At 38.5% G+C, this 21,122-nt stretch overlaps 4 protein-coding genes and 1 non-coding gene across 5 annotated transcripts; 3 read left to right on the forward strand and 2 right to left on the reverse strand.

Annotated features, from left to right (window-relative positions):
* On the forward strand, positions 1-12,288 carry LOC131335496 (regulator of telomere elongation helicase 1 homolog). Its single transcript, XM_058370873.1, has 20 exons — positions 1-236; positions 1,069-1,328; positions 2,308-2,456; positions 2,781-2,862; positions 2,961-3,108; positions 3,312-3,468; positions 3,994-4,170; positions 4,472-4,599; positions 4,755-4,800; positions 5,533-5,674; positions 5,784-5,938; positions 6,276-6,367; positions 6,448-6,555; positions 6,652-6,720; positions 8,298-8,384; positions 9,144-9,203; positions 9,452-9,567; positions 10,809-10,866; positions 10,948-11,053; positions 12,140-12,288. The coding sequence occupies exons 1-20, from the start codon at positions 135-137 to the stop codon at positions 12,286-12,288; spliced, it is 2,391 nt and encodes a 796-aa protein (XP_058226856.1). The 5' UTR covers positions 1-134.
* On the forward strand, positions 12,281-15,103 carry LOC131335499 (regulator of telomere elongation helicase 1 homolog). Its single transcript, XM_058370877.1, has 4 exons — positions 12,281-12,871; positions 13,114-13,259; positions 14,010-14,093; positions 14,560-15,103. Exons 1-4 carry the CDS (start codon positions 12,296-12,298, stop codon positions 14,582-14,584), a joined length of 831 nt encoding a protein of 276 aa, XP_058226860.1. The 5' UTR covers positions 12,281-12,295; the 3' UTR covers positions 14,585-15,103.
* On the reverse strand, positions 13,566-13,670 carry LOC131299295 (small nucleolar RNA snoR100). Its single transcript, XR_009190680.1, has one exon. It is a non-coding gene; the product is annotated as a small nucleolar RNA snoR100 (small nucleolar RNA).
* Positions 15,104-15,172: 69 nt separating the features above from the next.
* Positions 15,173-16,674, reverse strand: LOC131335498 (transcription repressor OFP14-like). The gene has a single exon (XM_058370876.1). The coding sequence runs from the start codon at positions 16,376-16,378 to the stop codon at positions 15,476-15,478; it is 903 nt and encodes a 300-aa protein (XP_058226859.1). The 5' UTR covers positions 16,379-16,674; the 3' UTR covers positions 15,173-15,475.
* Positions 16,675-16,963: 289 nt separating this feature from the next.
* LOC131335497 (uncharacterized) lies at positions 16,964-20,649 on the forward strand. Its single transcript, XM_058370875.1, has 2 exons — positions 16,964-17,397; positions 19,718-20,649. Exons 1-2 carry the CDS (start codon positions 17,142-17,144, stop codon positions 20,365-20,367), a joined length of 906 nt encoding a protein of 301 aa, XP_058226858.1. The 5' UTR covers positions 16,964-17,141; the 3' UTR covers positions 20,368-20,649.
* The last annotated feature ends 473 nt before the right edge of the window (positions 20,650-21,122 follow it).

The raw sequence follows: 21,122 nt of genomic DNA on the forward strand, positions 1-21,122 counted from the left end.
CAGTTCCAGCCTTCATCATAAATGGCGGGAAAACATCGTCTGTTCTGTTCTAGGGTTTTCCCAGGAACAACCACAAGTGCTCATCCCTCCGAAGAATCATCTCCCTCAAACCACCTAATAGTGAGAGAGAAGAGATGCCGATTTACAAGATCAGGGGAGTCGATGTGGATTTCCCGTACGAGGCCTACGATTGCCAGCTCGTTTACATGGAAAAAGTTATCCAAGCTCTTCAAGAAGTATGCTTAAGAAAAGTTTTTTTATTCCGTTACTACTGAACTCCATCTTGTTTTTCCGTGATTATATGCGTACATGAATTTGTTCGCTAATTTGCTTGACCATGTGGGCACTGAGAGGGTCTGCACTGATCATATGTTTACTCATTTCACTGTCCATCACAAGGCATTTATCCTATTGTTAGTGCTTATTAGGACCTTCTATGCATACGTAATACTGTGACGTACTTGCGGAATTGACTCTAAGAATGAAGAGAGACGTGTCCAAACTCCAAAGTCACTCCTCCTGCCAAAATCCGAAGTCTCGAAAATATTTTTATGACTGTTGAGTTTACATGCGTTTTGGAACCTTTCGATAATATACGGAAATGTAAATTGTGATCTATCTGACACATATATATACACTTGTATGTTTCTCAACAACTGCTATCTCCTTTTTTCTAAAGGTTATGTTCTATGGGATTGCCCCTGCAAGCCCCTTGGGTGAAAAGAAGAGAATTCACAAAATTCCAATATGTGTGTAAAGAGCCCCTGAAATACCATGTTATCAACCATTTTTTGCTCGTGGGTATAAAATAAAATGGCGGCTATGTATATACACACAATCTCGCCTCCTTATCAGAACTATAACTAGTAGCGATACAAACTATGGACTGTATTTGTTGTTATTAACGCGAAATACGTGTGCTTCGGGCCCCGTTGAGTACAAATCATGCGTCGGCCTTTGGTTATGCTTGAACTTTATATCAGGGACTCTTTCAGTGGTCAATTTCCTAGATCAATGGTATCATCATTAGTGTTATTCTCTGATCGTTCTCACTGTAAATCATGGCAGAAAAGTAATGCATTACTGGAGAGCCCAACTGGAACTGGAAAAACCTTGTGTCTCCTTTGTGCTACACTGGCTTGGAGGAAGAGTTTGGGAGGCTTCTCTACCTGTAGGAGTGAAAGAAGTGGTTGTCACATGGGAAGCAAACTTTCTGATGGACCACTATCGCAGTCTGAACCTTCAAATCTACCCACAATAATATACGCCTCACGGACACATAGCCAGCTTCGGCAAGTTATTCAAGAGTTGAAAAGAACAAATTATAGGTCAGACTTTGTCACGATCTGAAGTAACTTTTTCCTTTTCCTATACTGGTAATATGTTTGCTCTCTATCTTATTTTAAGTGTAAACCATAATATGTTCCAAATTTGAAGTTCAACATTTTGATGGAGTCTTTGTTTGCTTTCTTCCTTACTACTATACCTATGGCGCATCCAATGGAGGGTCATGTTTTTTTTTTTTGTTTGGTTCCCTCTATTTGAAACAGCTACAAGAGCTGCTGGGTCTTATGCATTTTCTATCACAGTGCATTACTGCAAATGGATTTGGAGTTAAAGCCTACTTATATATGCAACCCAATCAATTCATTTTGCTAGTTTGGATTTCAACAATGTGATATGCAATTACCAAACTCCATTGCAGGAGTGTGGTGAAGCCTTGTGCATGATTATATAGATCTGGTTGGTCTTGCAAACTGTCATTCTATCAGCTTGAACTTTGACCATATCCATTAATTCAACTGTTTATTTGATCAGTAACAGTATTGTTTCATCAACTATTTTCCAGTACCAGCGACCTTGGGACAATTTTAGTTGCAATTTGGTATGCCTGAAAATTTCGACATAGATAATAATATAATTTGTGAGATATTATCTATTATGAGAATTTTTATTATTTGATCCAGTTTCTAAAAATATTGGTTCTAGTATTGATGGCACCCTGCAGGCGTATAATTGTGATATTGATTTTGCTTCACACGGAGGCATTATGTGCTTGGCCCAGATCCTAATGAAGGCGATGCATAAACTTTAAGATGCCATACCTCTTACAATTACTCTAAATAAGAGATATGGGGCTTAGTCTAACTGAACACATAGAGAATTATCTATGCAACTGATGGCTTTGGCAGGATTTTTTTGTTACTTACACCTTTGAAATTTATTGGAGTTTGTCATTCATACGTGTTTTGAATGGTTATGACATTGGCGTGAATGTAAACTGGTATAATGATAGACAACATGCAGGCCCAAAATGGTTGTATTAGGATCTCGTGAGCAGTTATGCATTCATGAAGAAGTGAGTTTGCTCCGTGGAAGGACCCAGACAAATGCCTGCCATTCTCTTTGTAAAAAGCGCACAAAGCGATATTGCTCCCATTTTCCTCGTGTAGCAGGTAATTTGGTATGTACTACAGATTGTTATTTCTATATTCCAGTATGATATGTTGCTTTAGCTGTAATCACAATTTTATGAGCGTTTAACTTAAAACATATTTGAGAGGATAGAGTGGAGTAAATAATGGGCCTGTCTAGCTGAATCAAACAACGTTATGACTTAAAACTCTTGAAGCTTTTTTTGTTGGAAATTTACGGACTCTTGCTTGTCAATGAAAACGCCATTTATGATACGTGCTACTCTAAAAGAACTTCTGCTTCCTTTTGATGTTTAATAGATCAATTGTTCTGATATCACCATGCCTTCTCACTTCTCTTTGTAGAGTTCATGAAAGAAAATCCCGATCTTGGAGATGAACCTATAGACATAGAAGAGCTGGTCAACATTGGAAAAAGCTGCGGACCGTAAGTTTTCTTTTCTTTTCTTTTTTTGTCTTTGAAAAGCACATAGTGAATGTTCAGTTCATGTTTGCTTGCGATTTAACATAAACAATTTCTTGTAGGTGCCCATATTATGTGTCACGAGAGCTCCACAAAGTTGCTGATATCATGTTTGCACCATATAACTATCTTATAGAACGCGGAAACAGGAAATCTCTCTCAGTTAGATGGAATGACAGCATACTGATTTTTGATGAAGCTCACAACTTGGTAAGCGGAAATGACTACTTTTGAGATCTCCTGGTACTGCGCCTTCTTTATGTTGGTATTTTTCTGCTTCTTTACTCTTGTAATATATGTTATCTATGCATGTGAACTCAACTATTTGCTGTAAATCTTGGTAGTTGTATAGCTTGTATATATGCTTTGAAACCTTAGCAACTGAAGAAAGAAAAATGTCCAATGAAATGCAGGAAAGCTTATGTGCGGATGCTGCGTCCTTTGACCTGTCTTCATGGATTCTAACGGCCTGCATTTCTGAAGCCAAAAATTGTATAGATCTTGCCATAGCAAGGAGGGATAAATCAAATGACAAATCATGCAATCCAGATGATTTTGCTATTCTTAGAGGTAAATGAAATTGGTTGAACGAACAAATTGCATAAAATTATCCATTCATTCTCTACTTTCAAGGTGCATATGTTTACTGTGCTAGTAGCATTTCTGCCTCTCTTGTTTTTTTGTTTTTTTATTTTTATCAGCTTCGTCTCTTGTTGTAATAGATGTGGTTATTTTAGCTAGGTTCTCAGGTTGAGAGAGTTTATTCTAGGCCATTGTGTGTTCCCTCTTATTGCAGTGGCTAGCTCCTCACTTGTACACGCATCCTTTTTGGAAGTGTATTTAGCTTCATTTGCATATAGTAAGATGTCTAACCGCTTAATAAACCAAAACAGTTTTATAGGTATTTCTTCCGGTTGCTTGGCTATTTCAGAAAATAGCCTTTACCTAAGTTATCTTGAATCTGACGTACCTTGTTTTCTGGATAGTGTGTTTCATCACGAACTTGCTCATAGCTTAGTATTTTTGCTGCTTACACCATGTTTTTATAAATTGGTAGGTTTTCAGTATCAGGCATTAATCTTGAATTCCTTGCAGCACTTCTTCTAAAGCTTGAGAAGAGGATTGCTGAAGTCCCTATTGAATCCAAAGATTTAGGATTTACAAAGCCAGGGCCTTACATTTATGAACTACTTGCTGATCTGAATATCACATATAAAACTGCCACAATGCTGATTGGAACAATTGAAGAAGCAGCTCTTCTTCTTGAGGAAGGTAAGCTGCAAACTATCATCGCTTTGACACTAGGGTCTCACCACCGTCCAGGGTAATTGTGATGACGTCGTTTTATGTGGGGGAGATATTGTTTCGTTAGGTGGGATATAATCAAAATAAGGATTCATTCTTCCAACTTGTTTGCTTGTTTGATCAATGTCAGTTGGACACGGTCATTTTATTTTTTCTGAACTCAGACATGATCATATTAAGAACAGATATTGAGTAGTTTTGGTTTTTCATGTCTTAGTCCTTGTTATATTTTTTTAGTTATTTAGACCTGGATTCCTTTGTCGTATAGGTGCAAATGTCGCTGATAATGAAGGGCCACGCAAGATGAAGGGAATTGTATGCAGGTTGGAAAGTATGGGTGACATTCTAAAGTTAATCTTCAGAGATGGCAGTACATCTCATGCTGGATATTATCGTGTAAGTTCGGATATTATTTTGGCTTTAACCAGTTGTCTACTTGGGTAGGAACTATTACATTATTCTAAAAAGATGGACTTGTTCCATAGTGATTCTTCGTTGTTTTGGTACTTGCGCTATTGTCTGACTTGAATCTCCTTTTTTGTTTCCTGAAGTTTCACGTTCAGGAAGTTGAGGCAAGTGATACAGCTGCTTTTAAAGGTGGTAGCAAGATTTTTTTAAACTAAGATTTGAGTCTGAACTTCATTTGCTAGCTTGGTGTGTATTTTGAAGATCCTTTTTCTCTGTTTTGTACATTCTTTATTTTCTTTTCCTTGAATTATCAGTCTGTCGCATAATTTCTGCAACGTATGGGTTTTTGGATTGTTTGAACAGGAAACCAGGTTTAAGAAAGGACTTTTCTGAAGCAAACAAAATGTTGTGTCTATGTTGAAGAATTAGAATAGTAACAAGCAAATATTTTCAAGCTTCATGGGTTACTGAATGAATGTCTCTTAAAAATATTGGGACTCTTTGATTGAACCTGGATTTGTACACCTGTATGATCATCTTCCACAATATCTGTTGATCTTATTTTTCGTCTTCTTTTTGGATGATTCCGAGTTCCAATAAGCTCTCAATGTACATACGCATATGTATGTGTATTTGTATATCATTGTACACGTATATATGTGTACCATATAGGCTTCATAAGATTGTACACAGTATTTTGGGTGAGTAAGATTACGTACTTAGTTTCGCGACGTTCCTCTAATGGGTTTTGGTGAGATCTTTGATATACAAAATCCTGGTGTTGAGTTATGTTGAATTATGTTATTTGAATGTCTTTTGTTTCCTTATAGCATGGCAATAAATTCTGCAATGGACTAGCCCTGTAGACATGCATTCCTTGAGCATTTCACTTACATATTTATCATTGACATTATGCTGCAGGAAAGGCATCTAGGACACTCAGTTGGTGGTGTTTTAATCCAGGACTTGCCATGGATTCATTCTCTCAGTTGGGTGTTGGATCAATCATTTTGACATCGGGCACATTATCTCCAATGGATTCATTTGCTCATGAGTTTAAATTGTAAGTCGTTTTAATTAGGCATATTTTTCATTTTTCTCACTTGGTTGTTCACGACTTACAAAGCTGATAAAAACTCATAAATTTATCATATCTTTGATTGCCATATCAGAGAATTTCCTATTCGTTTGGAGAACCCTCATGTTATATCAGCAAACCAGATTTGGGTTGGTGTTGTACCATCTGGTCCATCTGGCTATGCTTTTAACTCCTCATATCGGAGCCGCGATTTGGTAGAATACAAACTGGAGCTTGGGAATGCTATTGGTATGTTATAGATATTGAGAATGACAGTTCTATGTGATGAATAATGATAAGCATGCATTACTTGTTAAGACTGATAATTCCAGGTAATGATAAGCATGTATCGAATAGTACGAATTTTGAACTCCCTGCACCATGATAATTGTGATGGAAAATGGCCTTGTGGAACCTTACTTTTTTACTGATGGAAGGAAAGCTTACCTCATCATTCCCCTTCATAAATATGCCATGGACATTGCTAAGCGAAAACTATATCAAGCTCTGTTTAATATAGTCTTGTACGTGAAGTCAGTGGCTAACTAGTTAATGTAGTGTATGGTCCTTCGTTTTGACCCTGCAGTCAATTTTGCTCGCATTGTACCGGATGGCCTGCTAGTGTTTTTTCCATCTTACTATCTTATGGACCAATGTATCGGATGCTGGAAGAATATGGTAAGGTTTCTAGCACACCTAATGTACAATTGAAATTGGTTTGCCTTCTGCTTTGATGAACTATCTCCCCAATTCTCCAGAATCCTACTAACTTAACAAATTCGAGCACAGTCTGGGAGAGAATTTGCAAATATAAGCAGCCTGTTGTAGAACCTAGGCAATCATCGCTTTTCCCCTTGGCAATTGATGTAAGTAACTTAAGCTACATCCTCAACATTCTTCTAATTTTATCTTTGAATTCTGTCTTCACCTCAGATATTTCATGTTCATTTGTTTTTCGGCAGGACTTTATGACTAAGTTGAAGGACTCATCAACTTCTGGTGCAGTCTTCTTTGCGGTTTGTCGAGGCAAGGTGTGGTTTCATCCTGAAATTTAAAGAACACCTTGTTATGTTGTGGAAAACTTGTTTCTGCTTTCATAACAATATAAAATAGTTTTTGGTTGCTTTCAAAGCATTTTAAGACTGATTGTTGAAAGGTAGACCGACTATGCGCACACATGATCTGTGCACAGATGATGTGCGGGCTCCACCTTGGGGCCTCACCCAAATAATTCGATCCATTCTTTTTGTTTAAGTCTTTTTTTATGTGTCCCTGCAAAAAACAGCTCAATTGAATATCTGTAAGGATTTGATGAATTCATTCAATTTTTAAGTAATGCCCTTACCAACATCCTATTGAGCTTATTTTTACTGGAACCCTCAAAAAATTTGGTTTTAGCAAAACTGAACGGCTGGGATCATTTCTGTGGGTCCCCGAGATGAGTTCATCTGTGCACAGATCATGTGCGCATAGTATTTTTGGTAAAAGAGCCTTCTGAAGCTTGTAATATATGTACACAAGCTGAGTTGAACAACTGATCTGAAGGAAAGCAGCTAGCCCTGTTATCATCCACCTTGCCAGATTCTTGTTATTATGATTGTAACTAGTGGTGCATGAACTAATCGAGACTCATTACTTCACCCAGTAAGTTTGGTGGCCAAATTGAAGAGATGATATTATTAGATTAACTGAACTGTTTCCCCAGTTTCCTTAGGTGGTTGTTGGACTGATTTCCGGATTTTAATCTGAACAAATTATCACTTCCTCTGAACAGTTTGGGATTCAAATTTTAGGGAGCTGGAAAGCCCCAGTGATGGTGTTAACTACATTCGTAGTTCAGTGTGTAGTCTTGAATTTGTTCTCTGTATCACATTGTTGGACCTCATTATATCTACCATACTTGAAGCTTTGTAAATGCCTCTCATTTACTGACAACTGTACCGTGATGCAATGTCTTGACCTAAGTATGTTCTAGAACCTAGCCTGGTTCCTAGTGATACCTGGCTCTTGCAATGAGTACTCAGGTTAATGAAAACTCGCCTCTGCTTGATAGATGCCCTCAAACTATGTTAGCTCCTGACTGCACAATTTTCTACTACTCATAGGGTTGCTCCCAGGTCAACTGACATGCTTGGAACATGTTAAAATGGATCCCATAGAAACTAATTTCTTGTACATGGAGTACAGTGAGTGGTTAACTGGTTATTTCTTGAAATACCCAGTTGATGCAGTAGAAAGTGTTGGAAAATTTTCCATGTGCTAATCTTAGATACCATAGTTATTGTATTCGAAAGCAGGAAAATAAATGTTATTGGTTGTGAGATGAAAAGTTTCCTCAGCACCAAAGTCGGCAGAGTTCCATGAGCATCACACACAGTAAGGCTGTGAATATGGGTAATTGATGACAAGTTTGGCATCCTTGAAACTTTGTTCACATTGGCACAGGTCTAATACTACTATTTTTGTCTTTTAGTGTGCTACCTTTTTAAAGATGTTTGTTTTAGCCCTTTAAAAGATTGAAGTTTTTTCCTGCATATTATGCCTTCGGGTGGACTATGCGTCAGAAGTTCCATTTTTTCCTCACGGTTAAACGGCTTTGATTTAATAGGTTAGTGAAGGGTTAGATTTTGCAGACCATGCTGGGAGAGCTGTGGTGGTCACTGGTATGCCATTTGCCCCGAGGACTGATCCAAAGGTTCGATCATCTAGAACATTTTCCATGTTGATTTTCTTCCATTTGAGTTTCATTTGTGTAAATATTCTGAGATATGTTTAGCGTTCGGAAAAAGAAAAAACTTGCTTGGAAAGCTTCTGTTATTGTCCAAGGTATCTGATTCCTGTATCTTTTGGCTTTCCATAGAGGAAGCATACCCCACTTTTTCAGGCACGAGATACGTTCTCAAAGTTTCTGTGCGCCAGGGATTTGTTATCTTGATGCGGCCTAAAACTGAGCTGTTAATGATCCATACTTTATTATTAACTTGTTAGTACATTATTGTGAATTCCTTAACAGTGGATGGTCTGGGATACCCCAGGAGTCATTTTTAGTTACTTTGGTAACTGAAGGCCATATCTTGGATTAGTTGTCCTCAATATGATACCGTGCCCAATCTAAGTTCCAGTAATAACTTTCGTTCTTTTTCTTTTCCATGTTGTGGCTATGAACTGTCTAATTATAAGTCGTTGTCTTTGAACTGTCATCATGTATTATTTAGTTTTCTTCGTCCTAATTTTCATGTCTCTGACTATGTTACTCTTGGACTGGGACAGAAACAGAAACAGAAAAGCAAATATGTATTTCTTGGTTTTTGTTTTTTCTTTTGGCATGTCTTAGAAACCTTTTTGTTCTCTCAATCGTTCTAGAGATATTGCATTTTGTACTCATTACTCAGAAATTATGTCATGTCACCATTTTGTTATATGAATGTTGCGTTTTTTATATTATGCCGGGCAGGTCCGCTTAAAACGAGAGTACTTGGATCAACATACACAGTCAAATCAGATAGGATCCAAGGTATTCTTATACCACCAGATATGATACTGGACTTTTGATCTTGAGTAATCTCCCTTTCTTGTTACAAGTTTACAATTGCTTTATGTATGGTGAAAAAAGTGGAATCACGAGAATCAGCCCCTCCCCGAACAGTTGGGATGAGGTTGCTACCTACTACCTCTCTCAAGCTTGTTGTATGTAGTTGCATTTTATTAGAATTTTTTTGTGTTATTTTTTTGGTGCTGTACTTATACAACTTTAAGTTGCAGGTTCTGACTGGAGAAGAGTGGTACAGTCAACAAGCTTCACGGGCTGTGAATCAGGCTGTAGGTCGTGTGATTCGGCATCGCCATGATTATGGTGCAATTATCTTTTGTGATGAAAGGTTGTTAAGTTAATAGCAAAAACTTGCAACTGCATTGTAATATAACAGTTTATTTTTTTCTGCCAATTGATTTTTTTAGTGCTAATAAGTATTTTATTTGTTTCTTGTTATTTTTCTGAAACAAAATGTTGGGAGCCTGAATGTATTATCGGAACACCCTTGCTTAGCAACCAAAAATGATAGAGGTACAGAAAATTGGGGACCGAATCCGGACCGACGGCCGCCGGCGAGCCATCTCCGGCCACCGGACGGCCGATCCGAGCCGTCCAAAAATTCTAAAAAAAAAAACCGAGGGGCCCCTCGCGGGAATCAACGTCATCCGAGGTGTGTAGGGTGCTTGATCGGAGCACCCCTTTTCGTGTGTATATGTATAATAATACATATACACACGAAAAGGGGTGCTCCGATCAAGCACCCTACACACCTCGGATGACGTTGATTCCCGCGAGGGGCCCCTCGGTTTTTTTTTTTAGAATTTTTGGACGGCTCGGATCGGCCGTCCGGTGGCCGGAGATGGCTCGCCGGCGGCCGTCGGTCCGGATTCGGTCCCCAATTTTCTGTACCTGTAGCAGCACTCCTTAGCAACTGTTCATGTTTCTTATATTTGAGCGACCGTATAGACTTAAGCTATTCACTACTCATTGTCCACCTAACTTGAAATCATGGATTTAATCATTTAAGCTTCCATAAACTTCAATATTTTTATTGATGTTCACAAAAATTCAAACCCCTGCGAGCATCATATTGAAGTCTTGTGTTAATCTTTCATTAGCTTCAAATGAATAATTCTATTTCTATGGTTCTTGAAGTTAGGCCAAGGCACAACTTTGAAACCTTTTTTTGGAGTCGAATGGTTGCCTAAATTTAGCCGTTCATGAAATGAATTCTTGTGGATGGATTTTAGTTCGAACTATCACCATTGCATATCGCATCACGTACTGCAAGTTTTGAATGGTGACTATTGGGATGCAGACCATTATTGAGCTATAGAACTACAAAATTGTTAAATCGTTTAAGTTTTATAAAAATTTTACTACAGGGGCTGACAGAATTTGCGAAGATGAATGATCACTTGGATTCTTTGCTTTTGTTTATAACAATTGTACTGGTTGCTGGTTCTATGATTATCACCATTCCTCTAATTAAACTTGCTAGATGTGCTACATTTTATTGCATTAGACTTCATAATGTCGTGCATTACACTAATCAGTCTTTCTTTCACCTCTTTGTGTTGTAAACAGATTTGCATATCCAAGTCGTCAGTCCCAGATATCACTTTGGATACAACCTCATATCAAGGTGCATTTTGGTTAGATTGAGTTTCTGGTTGAGAAGCTAATTGCTTAGAACTTACATATCACAGCGGTGTTATCCATGCAGGGTTACTCCAAATTTGGGGAAGTAGTTTTCACATTGACGCGTTTTTTCCGAGATGGAGCAACTCGTGGTCCAACGAAGCTGGAACTAACAGGAAGTGAAGATCATGGTTAAGTATCTTTAAGCTAAACTATAACCAATTTTACTAATTCATGTTTCTGGCATAACATTTCTGTTTTCTTTGGTTCATGAATTTTCATGATAAACTGGGAAATATGTTAGTTCCTGGTTTTAATTAGAAGTAAATTCACTAGCTCCTTTGTAAGTAAATTGGCTATGGCGTGTTTTGGATTTTCCTTAGGTATTGTGAATTTTGTGGGCCTTAAATTTGTTTGCCTGCTTTTCTGGTTAAAGATGACAACCATGAGGAGCAAAAGATAGAGTACAGGTTGAGAATTTTTTTTTTTTTTTGGGGGTGGGGGGTGGTTTGCGGATGATTAATCTTGTTAAGTGCTGTATGGTTAGTAACGATACATGAAATACGATGCAAGGATGTTTGTAAACTCAAAATCTTGTGGTGCCCCAAAGATCAAATTTAGATCAACTCTGTGGCTTGCAAATACATATTCAGAAAGCAATGGTAGTATATTGTTTCCTAGAGTCAGAGTCCCGTTGCAGAATTTGGCACCAGCTTGCACTTTCAAATCCTGATCCATGGAACTTAGAGAAGTGCATTGTACTGGTCTCCTCTTCAAATACAGTTCCCTGAGTTTTTATTTGTATCATGGATTTGGGTAAGGAGAAGGAAAAGGAAATATGAAAGTCGAGGATATAACTGCTCACAACGGCTAGATCCTTCGAACATTTTTCCAATTCCCTTTCCTTTACCTTACCCAAATACAACTTTAAGGATTATACTTCAGCCAAAGAGTTAACCACCATTCCTCCTATGCTTGTTGTTCTTCCTCGATTTTGCAAAGACGGGTTGAGAATGGGGAAACCAATTTGCTTTCTGATTGTATTATTTGTTGAGATCTTGAAAAGAACTTGCTTTGGTGCCCTAGAGTGTGTAATGTAGGTGTGCTTGTCTGGTGACTTAGAGGCTATATTACTCTAGTTACCTGATTCAATTTGGGGGCCAAACACGGTCCTCGAGTTCCTAATTCTAGTCAGAGTCTTGTACTTATTCTTAGTTCACACAATAAAAATGGTGGTTAATATGCTATGTCTAATCCTTTTCTTATTCCTGCTGCAGGAAATGCAAATAGATTGAAAACTGCCCAGTCTCTGGACAAACTTCGGCTCGAAAAATTTATTGCTCCATTGGTACATCTTGGCATTTTTTTTGAGTGCAAAGTTAAACGGAATTTATGTTTATTCTCAACATTTCCTCTTTCTTTCTGATAATTTTATGCAGACCTCAAATCGCTATGTTAAGTTGCCATCTTCTATGTCTGAGGTTGGAGACAATTCAAGCCTTTGGGAAGGAATTCTTCCTGCTAATCGTTCAACTCTGTCTTCTTACAAGAAAGACCAGAGTTTAACCGTTAAATCTTCAATTGGTCTTTTCTGCAATGAGAAAATTTTGTTGATTCCTAAGAGGAAAAATATACACCACATAAATCACGAAAAAGATTTCACCACTAACTCTTCGGTGGAGGAAGAAACAAAGGGAAAACTGATTGCTCGGTGTTCTTTGAAGAAGCCTAAAATTGAAAACCTAACTCAACTTATTGAGGATCCTCAAGAGTCTTCATCTATTAGTAGGGGAAAACAACAGAACAATAGTTCTTCCATAATCGATCTGGTAAAGCATGAGAAAGTGGAAGTCTCTGATTATAGAAGCTTCCAAAGTGCTCAAATTAGTTCAGCAGCGCTGCTTAGAGAAGAGTTAATTGCACAAAGGAGTCAGAAAGACGAGGTTGTTATGCCAAGTCCTGTGCCTTGTGGTGATGAAGAAAGAAAAGGATCAGCTTTTTTGATACAGGTTAGGTATTCAAACTAGCTTCTTTTGGTCAATATCTGATTTGATCCTTTACCTCTTCTCCGCCCATTTGATATTCGATTCCTGTTATCATTGTGGCACGGTCTTGATTTCCCACACAGTAGATGATTGAATGGCGCTGATGGATACTCTAAAGCGACCATTTTCATCTGTAAATTTAACTTTACTTATCTTAAAGGTCAGGCTATTTGACTTAGGTTATGATTGAAACTTGAGCTTTACAGGTCAAAGAGAAGCTTACAGATTCAGAGTATGAACAGTTTGTGGCTTGTATGAAGGCACTCAAGTCTAAGACCATGAAGATAGGTCAAGCTTTAGAATCCATTGTGAGAATTTTCTCTTCTCCAGATAGGCTTCCTCTTCTTCAAAGGTAAGAGTGCTTTGTACACTGCGAGTAACAGTTTTGTAAGGTCTAAAAATCATCTTTATACATGAATTATTTGGTTTTCATGCGGTTTCTTTTATGGTTAGTAGTTTTGTTGTTGTGGTGGTTTTATTAAATTGTGTGGGGTTCCTAATGAAATACACCACCTAGTCCCCAATCATTGGAAGTATGGGCAGCAGATGATTGGAGACAGATCTAACCTCTGGTAATATATGCACAAAGTGGCTGCTCTCAGAATACCATTGAAACAGTGGCCCCCTATACTTCCAAGAACCGAGGAGCTTAAGGAACTTTTTTTTTATGGAACCAAGCCCCCAAATCAAAGCCGAAAAGCATAAGAGAGGGCAGGCCTAGAGACCCAAATCAATTTCTGTGCATATTATGCTTCCTTCATTCATAGTCCAATGCATCGGAAAGCACCAATTCCTAATGAACTACTGTGGAAAAAAATTCCGTAAAATTTAAGAGATTTGAATTGATATTGAAGTCAATGGCTTTACCCTTGTTTTTTTTAATTGAGCTCATGAATCTTCACTAATTAGCTCCTTTACAACTTGCTTGAGGAAATAAAAATGAGAGAGAGAGAGAGAGAGCCTACGTGATATTTTGCGTTTCATTCCATCATCTTTCTTATCAAGGAACTTCCTTCCGCGGCAATTACTATATATGTGTAAAGTCTGTATCCTGTCTACCTTAACATCCCTGGTTCTCAATACTTGATGTCGTTGTTCACAGATTCAAGGATTATATCCCAGCAAAGTACCACTCCTTGTATGAGCAGTGCCTGAAAAGAAATGATGATGCAATTGAACTATGTAAGTAAGAAACTCCACACTTTGGTAAATAGGTTGTGTACTCAATATTATCCTGGGTGTTTCACTTCTAGCATACCGGTGGTAGTATATGGTGAATATAGGAGCAGAAATTTTATCTTTTGTGTGCTTATCGGTAGCTTTTGTGGAAATGTAGTAGAGGAAATGTATAGAAGCTATCTAGTTATTGCTGTAGACTTGAGAGTTGAGAAAAACGAAGATACATGTAAGAGTGAAGTGTTGGACCCAATTTGAGTATTATCCAGATATGAGAAAAATATTTTCCAGATGATACACTTTTCGAGGTAAACTCTGAGAGAACTGTTTTAAGTGTTTTATTCCTACAAGAGCTCAGCATACATGATCAAGTGGCTGAAGGGCCAAGAGGCTACAATTATTTGGTCTGTTTTATGTCCGTACATTTGGTTAGTTCAATTTCTCAATTCACTTATTAACTTTGTTTTGATGCACAGAGCACTTAAGGCCAACGATACATAGTCAATCACCTTGCTATTGAGATTAAACAAAGTAAGAAATATGAAAACGCAATCTCAATATGAAGAGCTGTTCTGTATAACTACTGCCAAGAAAGAATGTATGCTCCATTGTGCTGTGGGGCTTTTACTTCCAGATTATGGGAAGCCACAAGTTGGGTCTCCATCTGTCCAAATTTTGAAGCTTAAGAATTGGAAGTTTTTGCTTCAAAGTAGTGAAGCTATACATGGTGAAGGAGATTTTGCTGCGCCAGAACTTGCTAAAAAGAAGACAATAGATTCACATTCTAGACGCTGAAGGTTATGGAGCAGAATCCAATAAAGGAATTGGCAATGAGAGGTAAGATGCGCATATGCAGTCGTTTGTACATCCACAATGTCACAGTTCCTCTTTTTTTTGGTCCTGTAAAAGAATTTATACAGTTCTGCTAACTTATCTTGTAAAAGATAACTATTTGATCAGCTGTTGGAATCTTTGGCGATTTTGAGGAGCGAAGGAATGCAGTTGATGTTGATTAAACCACCTGATGTCTTAGGTAATTTCACATTGAGTCAATAGTTCTGCTTGTTGATACATGTATATCCGTACTGAGAGAGATGATATATACCCCAAAACAAAGCTGTAATATTATTGTGGCTGGAGACTGTGATGGTTAAGGTGTAAGCACCGGGTACGTACAACAGACAAGGCTTACTATTTCATATCTATGAAATCTCGCCAAAAATCACAAACATACAAAACTTCGAATCGTACTAAGGTTTTACTCTCCAACATAGCTGTTATATGAAGCTGTATACGTTACTATTAAAATATATATCTCATGTCACATGCAAAAATTGCATGTGAGGGTTATTTGTTCTTTGAAAACAAAAACCTTACGTGTTGATCTCATCTTTACTCCATCTCCTTTCGTTGGTTGACCGAACTTGATCTTGCTGGAACCTTGCCAGAGTTCTCACGTAAAACCGTGATCAGGTCAACATAAGCGCTCAGTATGTACTTGTATGACTTTTTGTCATTCAAATCCAAGAAGCAAAACAAAAGCTCTTCCATGAATTCCCAATCTACCTTCCCCTGATGACGCAACCTGGCTTCAATCATTTCCTCCATTGAGTGCCTGAAATCATCGTATGGACTCGGAGAGTAAGTGAAAACAGCAATAAAATCATCGGTGCCCACGACTTCCTTAGGATCACCACCAACTTCGGTGGTTGTTTCTGCACTGGTGGCGGAGGTGGTGGGGGTGGAGCTTGAGCCTATTCCCTCTGATGTGGTTGTAATACTCGTCCTGGATTCCTCCATCAGTGAACTAGACGAGCCAGAGCCTGCAAAGAACCGATGAGTGCTACAAACATCCGGCATTGGATTGATAACCCGAGGGGATTCAAGTAAAACCCCACCTGTTTTTCCTGCATTACCATCTTTACAACTACCCATCTTCTCGGTTTCTCCATCATCGTCGTTTATATAAAATGACTTGAAGTTTTCAAAGAGGAAACGATCGATATCTGCAAGCGTTGCTGCATCACGATCATCATTCTTAAGGCCCTCCTTCACTTTGCGATCCAAAGCAAAGGAGTGTGTTTTTGGGTGCTTACACCCTCTGAGGATCCAACTGGTGGAAGAAGAGATCTTCTTAGATGGGAAATGGATGTGTGGAGTGGGGTTTTTTTTCACCTTGGAGAGGTAGTCTTCAAGAGTTTTTTGGGGTTTTGGCATTTTTTCTGGCTTTCTGTTTGTTTGCTGCTGTGAATGGGTTTGTGTAGATAATGGGGATATGGGTGTGGCTTTATACATGTCAAGAACAAGAATGAAAGTAACATACAATATGACATAAAGTGCTAATGAAGGGGAAAACGTTTTCTTAAAGCATTAAAAGTAGGGGTTATTCTATTTACTGCTTGTGTTCCAAATTTAATGATCTTTTCATGCAAAGTTTGAAATTAATGAGATTATATACTACTGGATTTTGTTAACGTAAGAAGGTATAATGGTAAATATACATGAGTTGCACCATCTAATAAGATTATCTGGTATCGATCAATACTATAAGAATGTAGTTACCTAAAATAAAACGAAGTTCTCTCCTTAACTCTCTCTCTCTCTCCAACATGGACTTTTCTCATTTTTGCATCTTTTTGTTCGTTATTGTACACTTTTTACAAGGATATAAAAAACTACTCCTAACAAATATTCTTTTAAAACCTAATGATGATGTCGGCATCGTAATCTGTAACAAGTTAAATAGTTCGGGTGCTAAAGTAGTAATCTTCTAAACTTCAGGTCCATATGAGACATTTTGGGAATATCTTTTGTGGATAATTCTTTCTGATTATTATCCGTCTCTTATTAGGAAAAAAACTGACTTACGCAAGTCGCGTAGCCAAACAGACCACTGGAAAGAGTCAGATTCTCGGTACGACGTCGTGCTCTGAGACAGCCTCCCATTGTTAACGACTTCCGAGCATTTCCCATAGCCATAGGCAACACGAAGAGCGACCGACAGAGAGAGACCAATCGAACGAGAGAGAGAGAGAGAAAGAGATCAAACGAGGGAGAGATGGAAACGACGGAGGAGGCGGAGGTGACGGGCGGAGGAGGAGGAGAAGCTGTTCGGCGTCGTCGTCGGATAGCGGAGAGAGGTTCGGATCGAATGGCGCTCATAACCGGTCGCATCCAAACTCTCTCTCCTCCTCCTCCTAATTCTCCTAATTCTTCTTTATCCAAACACTCGCACTCGCAATCATCCCCTGCTCTCTTAATCCAAGATCGCTCCTTTCCACAACCGCCCCTCAATTCCTCCGATCAAATCAACAGTACTCTCTCTCTCTCTCTCTCTCTCTCTCTCTCTCTCTCTCTCTCTGCCTTATTAATTATCGTCGTATTTCATCATGTATGCGTAAAATCATATGCATATGTGCACCTTCGTAACTCGTAAGCCTGCTTCCTGATATTTTCAAATTATGTGATCATTGAATAGTTGAATAAACCATTGAATGATCATTGAATGGACAGAGGGGTGCAAACAAGCCTAGCCAAGCTTCGTAGTGTTCGAGGCTTGTTTACTAAATGAGCCTGAAACTCGAGCTCAATCTTGGCCACAAACGAGCGGAGGCTAATTTTCTTAACGAGCTAAGCCTATACAAACGAGCCGAGCTTTTGACTGCCTGCCGAGCTCGGCTCTTTTAATAAACGAGCCTAAAACTCGAGCTCGATCTCGGCTCGATTTTCAAACACGAGTCGAGCCGAGTCACGACTCGATTTTCAAACACGAGTCGAGCCGAGTCACGAGTACCTCGTTTCCTTTGCAGCCTTACTTGTGCTTAGGCACCTAAACTGGTGAACCGCTTTCTTTCGGGAAGGGCGTAGGGGAGAAAGATATTTGTGAGGACCGCATACACGCAGTTCCATCATTTTGTTCTTTGCGACAACTAGCACAGGATATTGGTTTTTTATACAGTAATATGACTGACTATTATGATGAATTGTCTGAATTAGATGTTAGAAAGATTCAGAATCTCATATTACCCAATAATTACACACTATCTCCGATTAACCTTTATAAATATTCACCCAATAAAAGACATACCTTTCATACTTTACAATGTAGTTCATATAATGAGCCTATATCGAAAAGAAGGAATAGTAAATTGAAAGGGGGAGCCAGTCGCTTCCGGTAGCTTGCTTACTCTCCTAGTTAGAAGAAGGCTCTTTGGCAGATTCTTTAGATATGGATGATTGCATTTGCAGTGTGATTCTGTTAAATAATTTGAGGGAATTATTGTGTCATTTCGTTGCAGCTTCATTCCAATTCCAATCAACAAAATGCTCCCTAGAGGCTAGAGTTAGACAAAGTCTTCGAATTATAGTGTATGTTGTTTTTGTATGACTTTGACTGTTTGTTGTTGGCTGTTAAGTACAAGGCTTAGCAAAGAAGTTTTTGTATAAATTAAAATGAAGAGGTTTTCCTTTAGGGATGTGTCATGTGTCTTTTCATAAGTTTATATTTTTTTTCTACAATATATGACTTTTACATAAAGAGTCGCTGGAGTTTTATAAATAATTGGTTATCCGATAAGGATCTTAAGAGTTTGAGTTCCCCTCTTTCTTCTACATCAATTATTCATTTTAATATAGTATGGCCAATTAGAGAAAGATGTGGCACCTCCATCTTCCATCGACCCTGTAACATGGAGATACTGTGGGATTCCTGCGTTGTACATCTTGGAATGGTGTTCAAACGTCAGATGATAAAGGGATGCTTGGTGCATTTTTCTTTTAGCATTTTAACTAGGGCCTCGATGCATGTTTGGTAAAATAAGGATGGGTCCAACGGAGTTTTTTTTCTTTTATAACAATCATTGATATCCGTGCAGGTGGATAGTTTAGAGGTGTCAAAAGTATACTGATACTTCCCATAAATCATACTTGAACCTTTCCTGCTGCATTCAATTTGGAGAACCGCATCTAAGGGCAGAACATGCTCGATAATTTCATATTAATTTCCAGCGAATATGCAAGTCCTCTACCAAATGTTACATTCAAATGCTGGAAATGCAGTCCCACAGGACTTGTATTCCATTTCAAACAGGCCTTATAAAACATCCTGTCTGCATCGTTTTATTCTTCATCTTGTCTCTAGGTGGTTTGGACTTGACAAAAGTCCCAACTTGGAAACCAGCCACATTGCACCCAAGTTAAATTACGACTCTGAAGATGAATGAAGTCCTCCTTGTTGAACAATTGGACAATATTCGTGGTTTTTAAGCCCCAATAGTCCTCCACTGCAAACTCCAAAGAGCCAAAACCATCTTTCATGTCTGTTGCTGAAAAAAAAGTGTAAGGAAATTCACAACCAGCATTAATATATGGTGGTTGCATATTTTTGCACTTGGTTCATGGTTGAAGTTTTGAGTGCTTCATTTATAACACAATGAGGACATCACTTGTTGGTTTCAACGTCTTATGGACATTTCTTGCTGCTCATCAAGTTCCTTATAATCAACAAAAGGTTCGAGTACTTAATAGTTAATACCTTTTTTTTTGAATGACGAAAAAGAATTTTATTAATGAGTACTTGTACCTGGATGTAATAGATCTCCTGTACTAATCTTAATGACATTATTCTCTTCACAGTTGTGCACAAGAGCGATGATGATGCCTCTGGTACATCAGCGAAACATGACATCAGCAATAAACTTTCAAGGGGAAATGCATTTAACTTCAGAGGCAAAGGAGACCCCCAATTGCGCAAATGTGAAACAACCATAGGAGCGACACAAGTTCCCGATGAAGAGGCAAAGAACGAAGCACAGCCGTTACTCGTCACTCCAAAGGCTCCTAAACCATCAGCTGATAAGGAATTATTTTCATCTGCAAGTAACAGTCAGTTCCATTACTTAAATGCCAAAGAAATAAACTCCTGCATTGTGGGTTCAGAAATTATACGTGTCTTCTGTGCTGTCATAATAGCACTATTGGTTGTTCTATCTAATATCAATCTTCCTCGTAACATAGTGAAGTCAAGGAGCACTATAGCTTCACGGCCTCTTTATATCCTCCTGCTAATGGATGTAATCATTGTGGTGGTACGACTGCTAGAGAAGCAAAGGAGTTTGGAGAAGACCCAGGAAGAAAAACATGGCATGCAGGGAGATGGGCAAAATTGGGCAGGAGCCTTCAAGATCTTGGAGATAGGTTTGGTTTTCTACCAGATAGTACGCGCTCTCTTCATCGACTGCAGTTTCTATATGGTAGTTGTCATCTGTGGCCTCTCTCTGGTTTAGCTTTACCTGTGGTTCTGATCACTGGAAGCATCTTGGCTTTCTCCCAAGGACAGCTTGATACCTAATACCCAGTGAGAAATTTTCCCCTTGTCTTTTAAACGATTCTATTTATTAATTTGTATTTTTCCAGATTTTGGTTATTATTGTCTATTTAGACTCGCCCAGTTCTTAGTCTCAATATGGAGCCACTGAGAACATAGCACTCTTCTTTTGCATCAGCAATGTAAATCTGTTTTTCTTTTTGATATACTTGCTACACAAGTAATTATTTTAGCCTCCCAATGTGGTGCTTCCATTTTTGTTTTTGTTTAGATCCATTGATAACTTGAGTTCCATGCTTTATCTTTTACTCACGTCAACTCTTAGGAATAGAAACATAAATGTAGTTGGTGGCTATTAAAAACCAGTTTGGGCAGGCGATTGCTTGGAATTGAACGAATGAACTAGGGGGACCAATTCAGAGAATTGGACCACTTATTTATCTATTTTGATGATTGTGCGTCCGAGCCAGATTATGCGCAATTCAACTAAATTTGGAGCACTTAAATAAGTGACCGGACAAACCTCCGGTGCTCACAAAGTTTTTTTGGCTAGAGGTGGTAGTCGAATATGTGAGCTTGGGGAGTAAGTCGCTTACTTGTTATCATGCTCCCACGCGAGCAACTTGGGTTGAGAATTGAACCACTTGTGGATGACTAACAATCCATGCTGTGAAGTTGGAGCTTCTATATGAAGCTCAAACTAGTTAGGTATTC

Source organism: Rhododendron vialii, chromosome 8a (genome assembly GCF_030253575.1).
Source record: "Rhododendron vialii isolate Sample 1 chromosome 8a, ASM3025357v1".
In the NCBI taxonomy this organism is placed as follows: domain Eukaryota; kingdom Viridiplantae; phylum Streptophyta; class Magnoliopsida; order Ericales; family Ericaceae; genus Rhododendron; species Rhododendron vialii.

Coding starts and splice junctions, on each gene's coding strand:
- LOC131335499 (XM_058370877.1), top strand. CDS start 12,296: ATGCAGACCTCAAATCGCTATGTTAAGTTGCCATCTTCTATGTCTGAG. Junction 13,260..14,009: donor AGGCTTCCTCTTCTTCAAAG/GTAAGAGTGCTT, acceptor CGTTGTTCACAG/ATTCAAGGATTATATCCCAG. Junction 14,094..14,559: donor GATGCAATTGAACTATGTAA/GTAAGAAACTCC, acceptor TTTGATGCACAG/AGCACTTAAGGCCAACGATA.
- LOC131335496 (XM_058370873.1), top strand. CDS start 135: ATGCCGATTTACAAGATCAGGGGAGTCGATGTGGATTTCCCGTACGAG. Junction 2,863..2,960: donor ATTGGAAAAAGCTGCGGACC/GTAAGTTTTCTT, acceptor AATTTCTTGTAG/GTGCCCATATTATGTGTCAC. Junction 3,469..3,993: donor TGATTTTGCTATTCTTAGAG/GTAAATGAAATT, acceptor AATTCCTTGCAG/CACTTCTTCTAAAGCTTGAG.
- LOC131335497 (XM_058370875.1), top strand. CDS start 17,142: ATGGAAACGACGGAGGAGGCGGAGGTGACGGGCGGAGGAGGAGGAGAA. Junction 17,398..19,717: donor TTCCTCCGATCAAATCAACA/GTACTCTCTCTC, acceptor TTCTCTTCACAG/TTGTGCACAAGAGCGATGAT.
- LOC131335498 (XM_058370876.1), bottom strand. CDS start 16,378: ATGTATAAAGCCACACCCATATCCCCATTATCTACACAAACCCATTCA.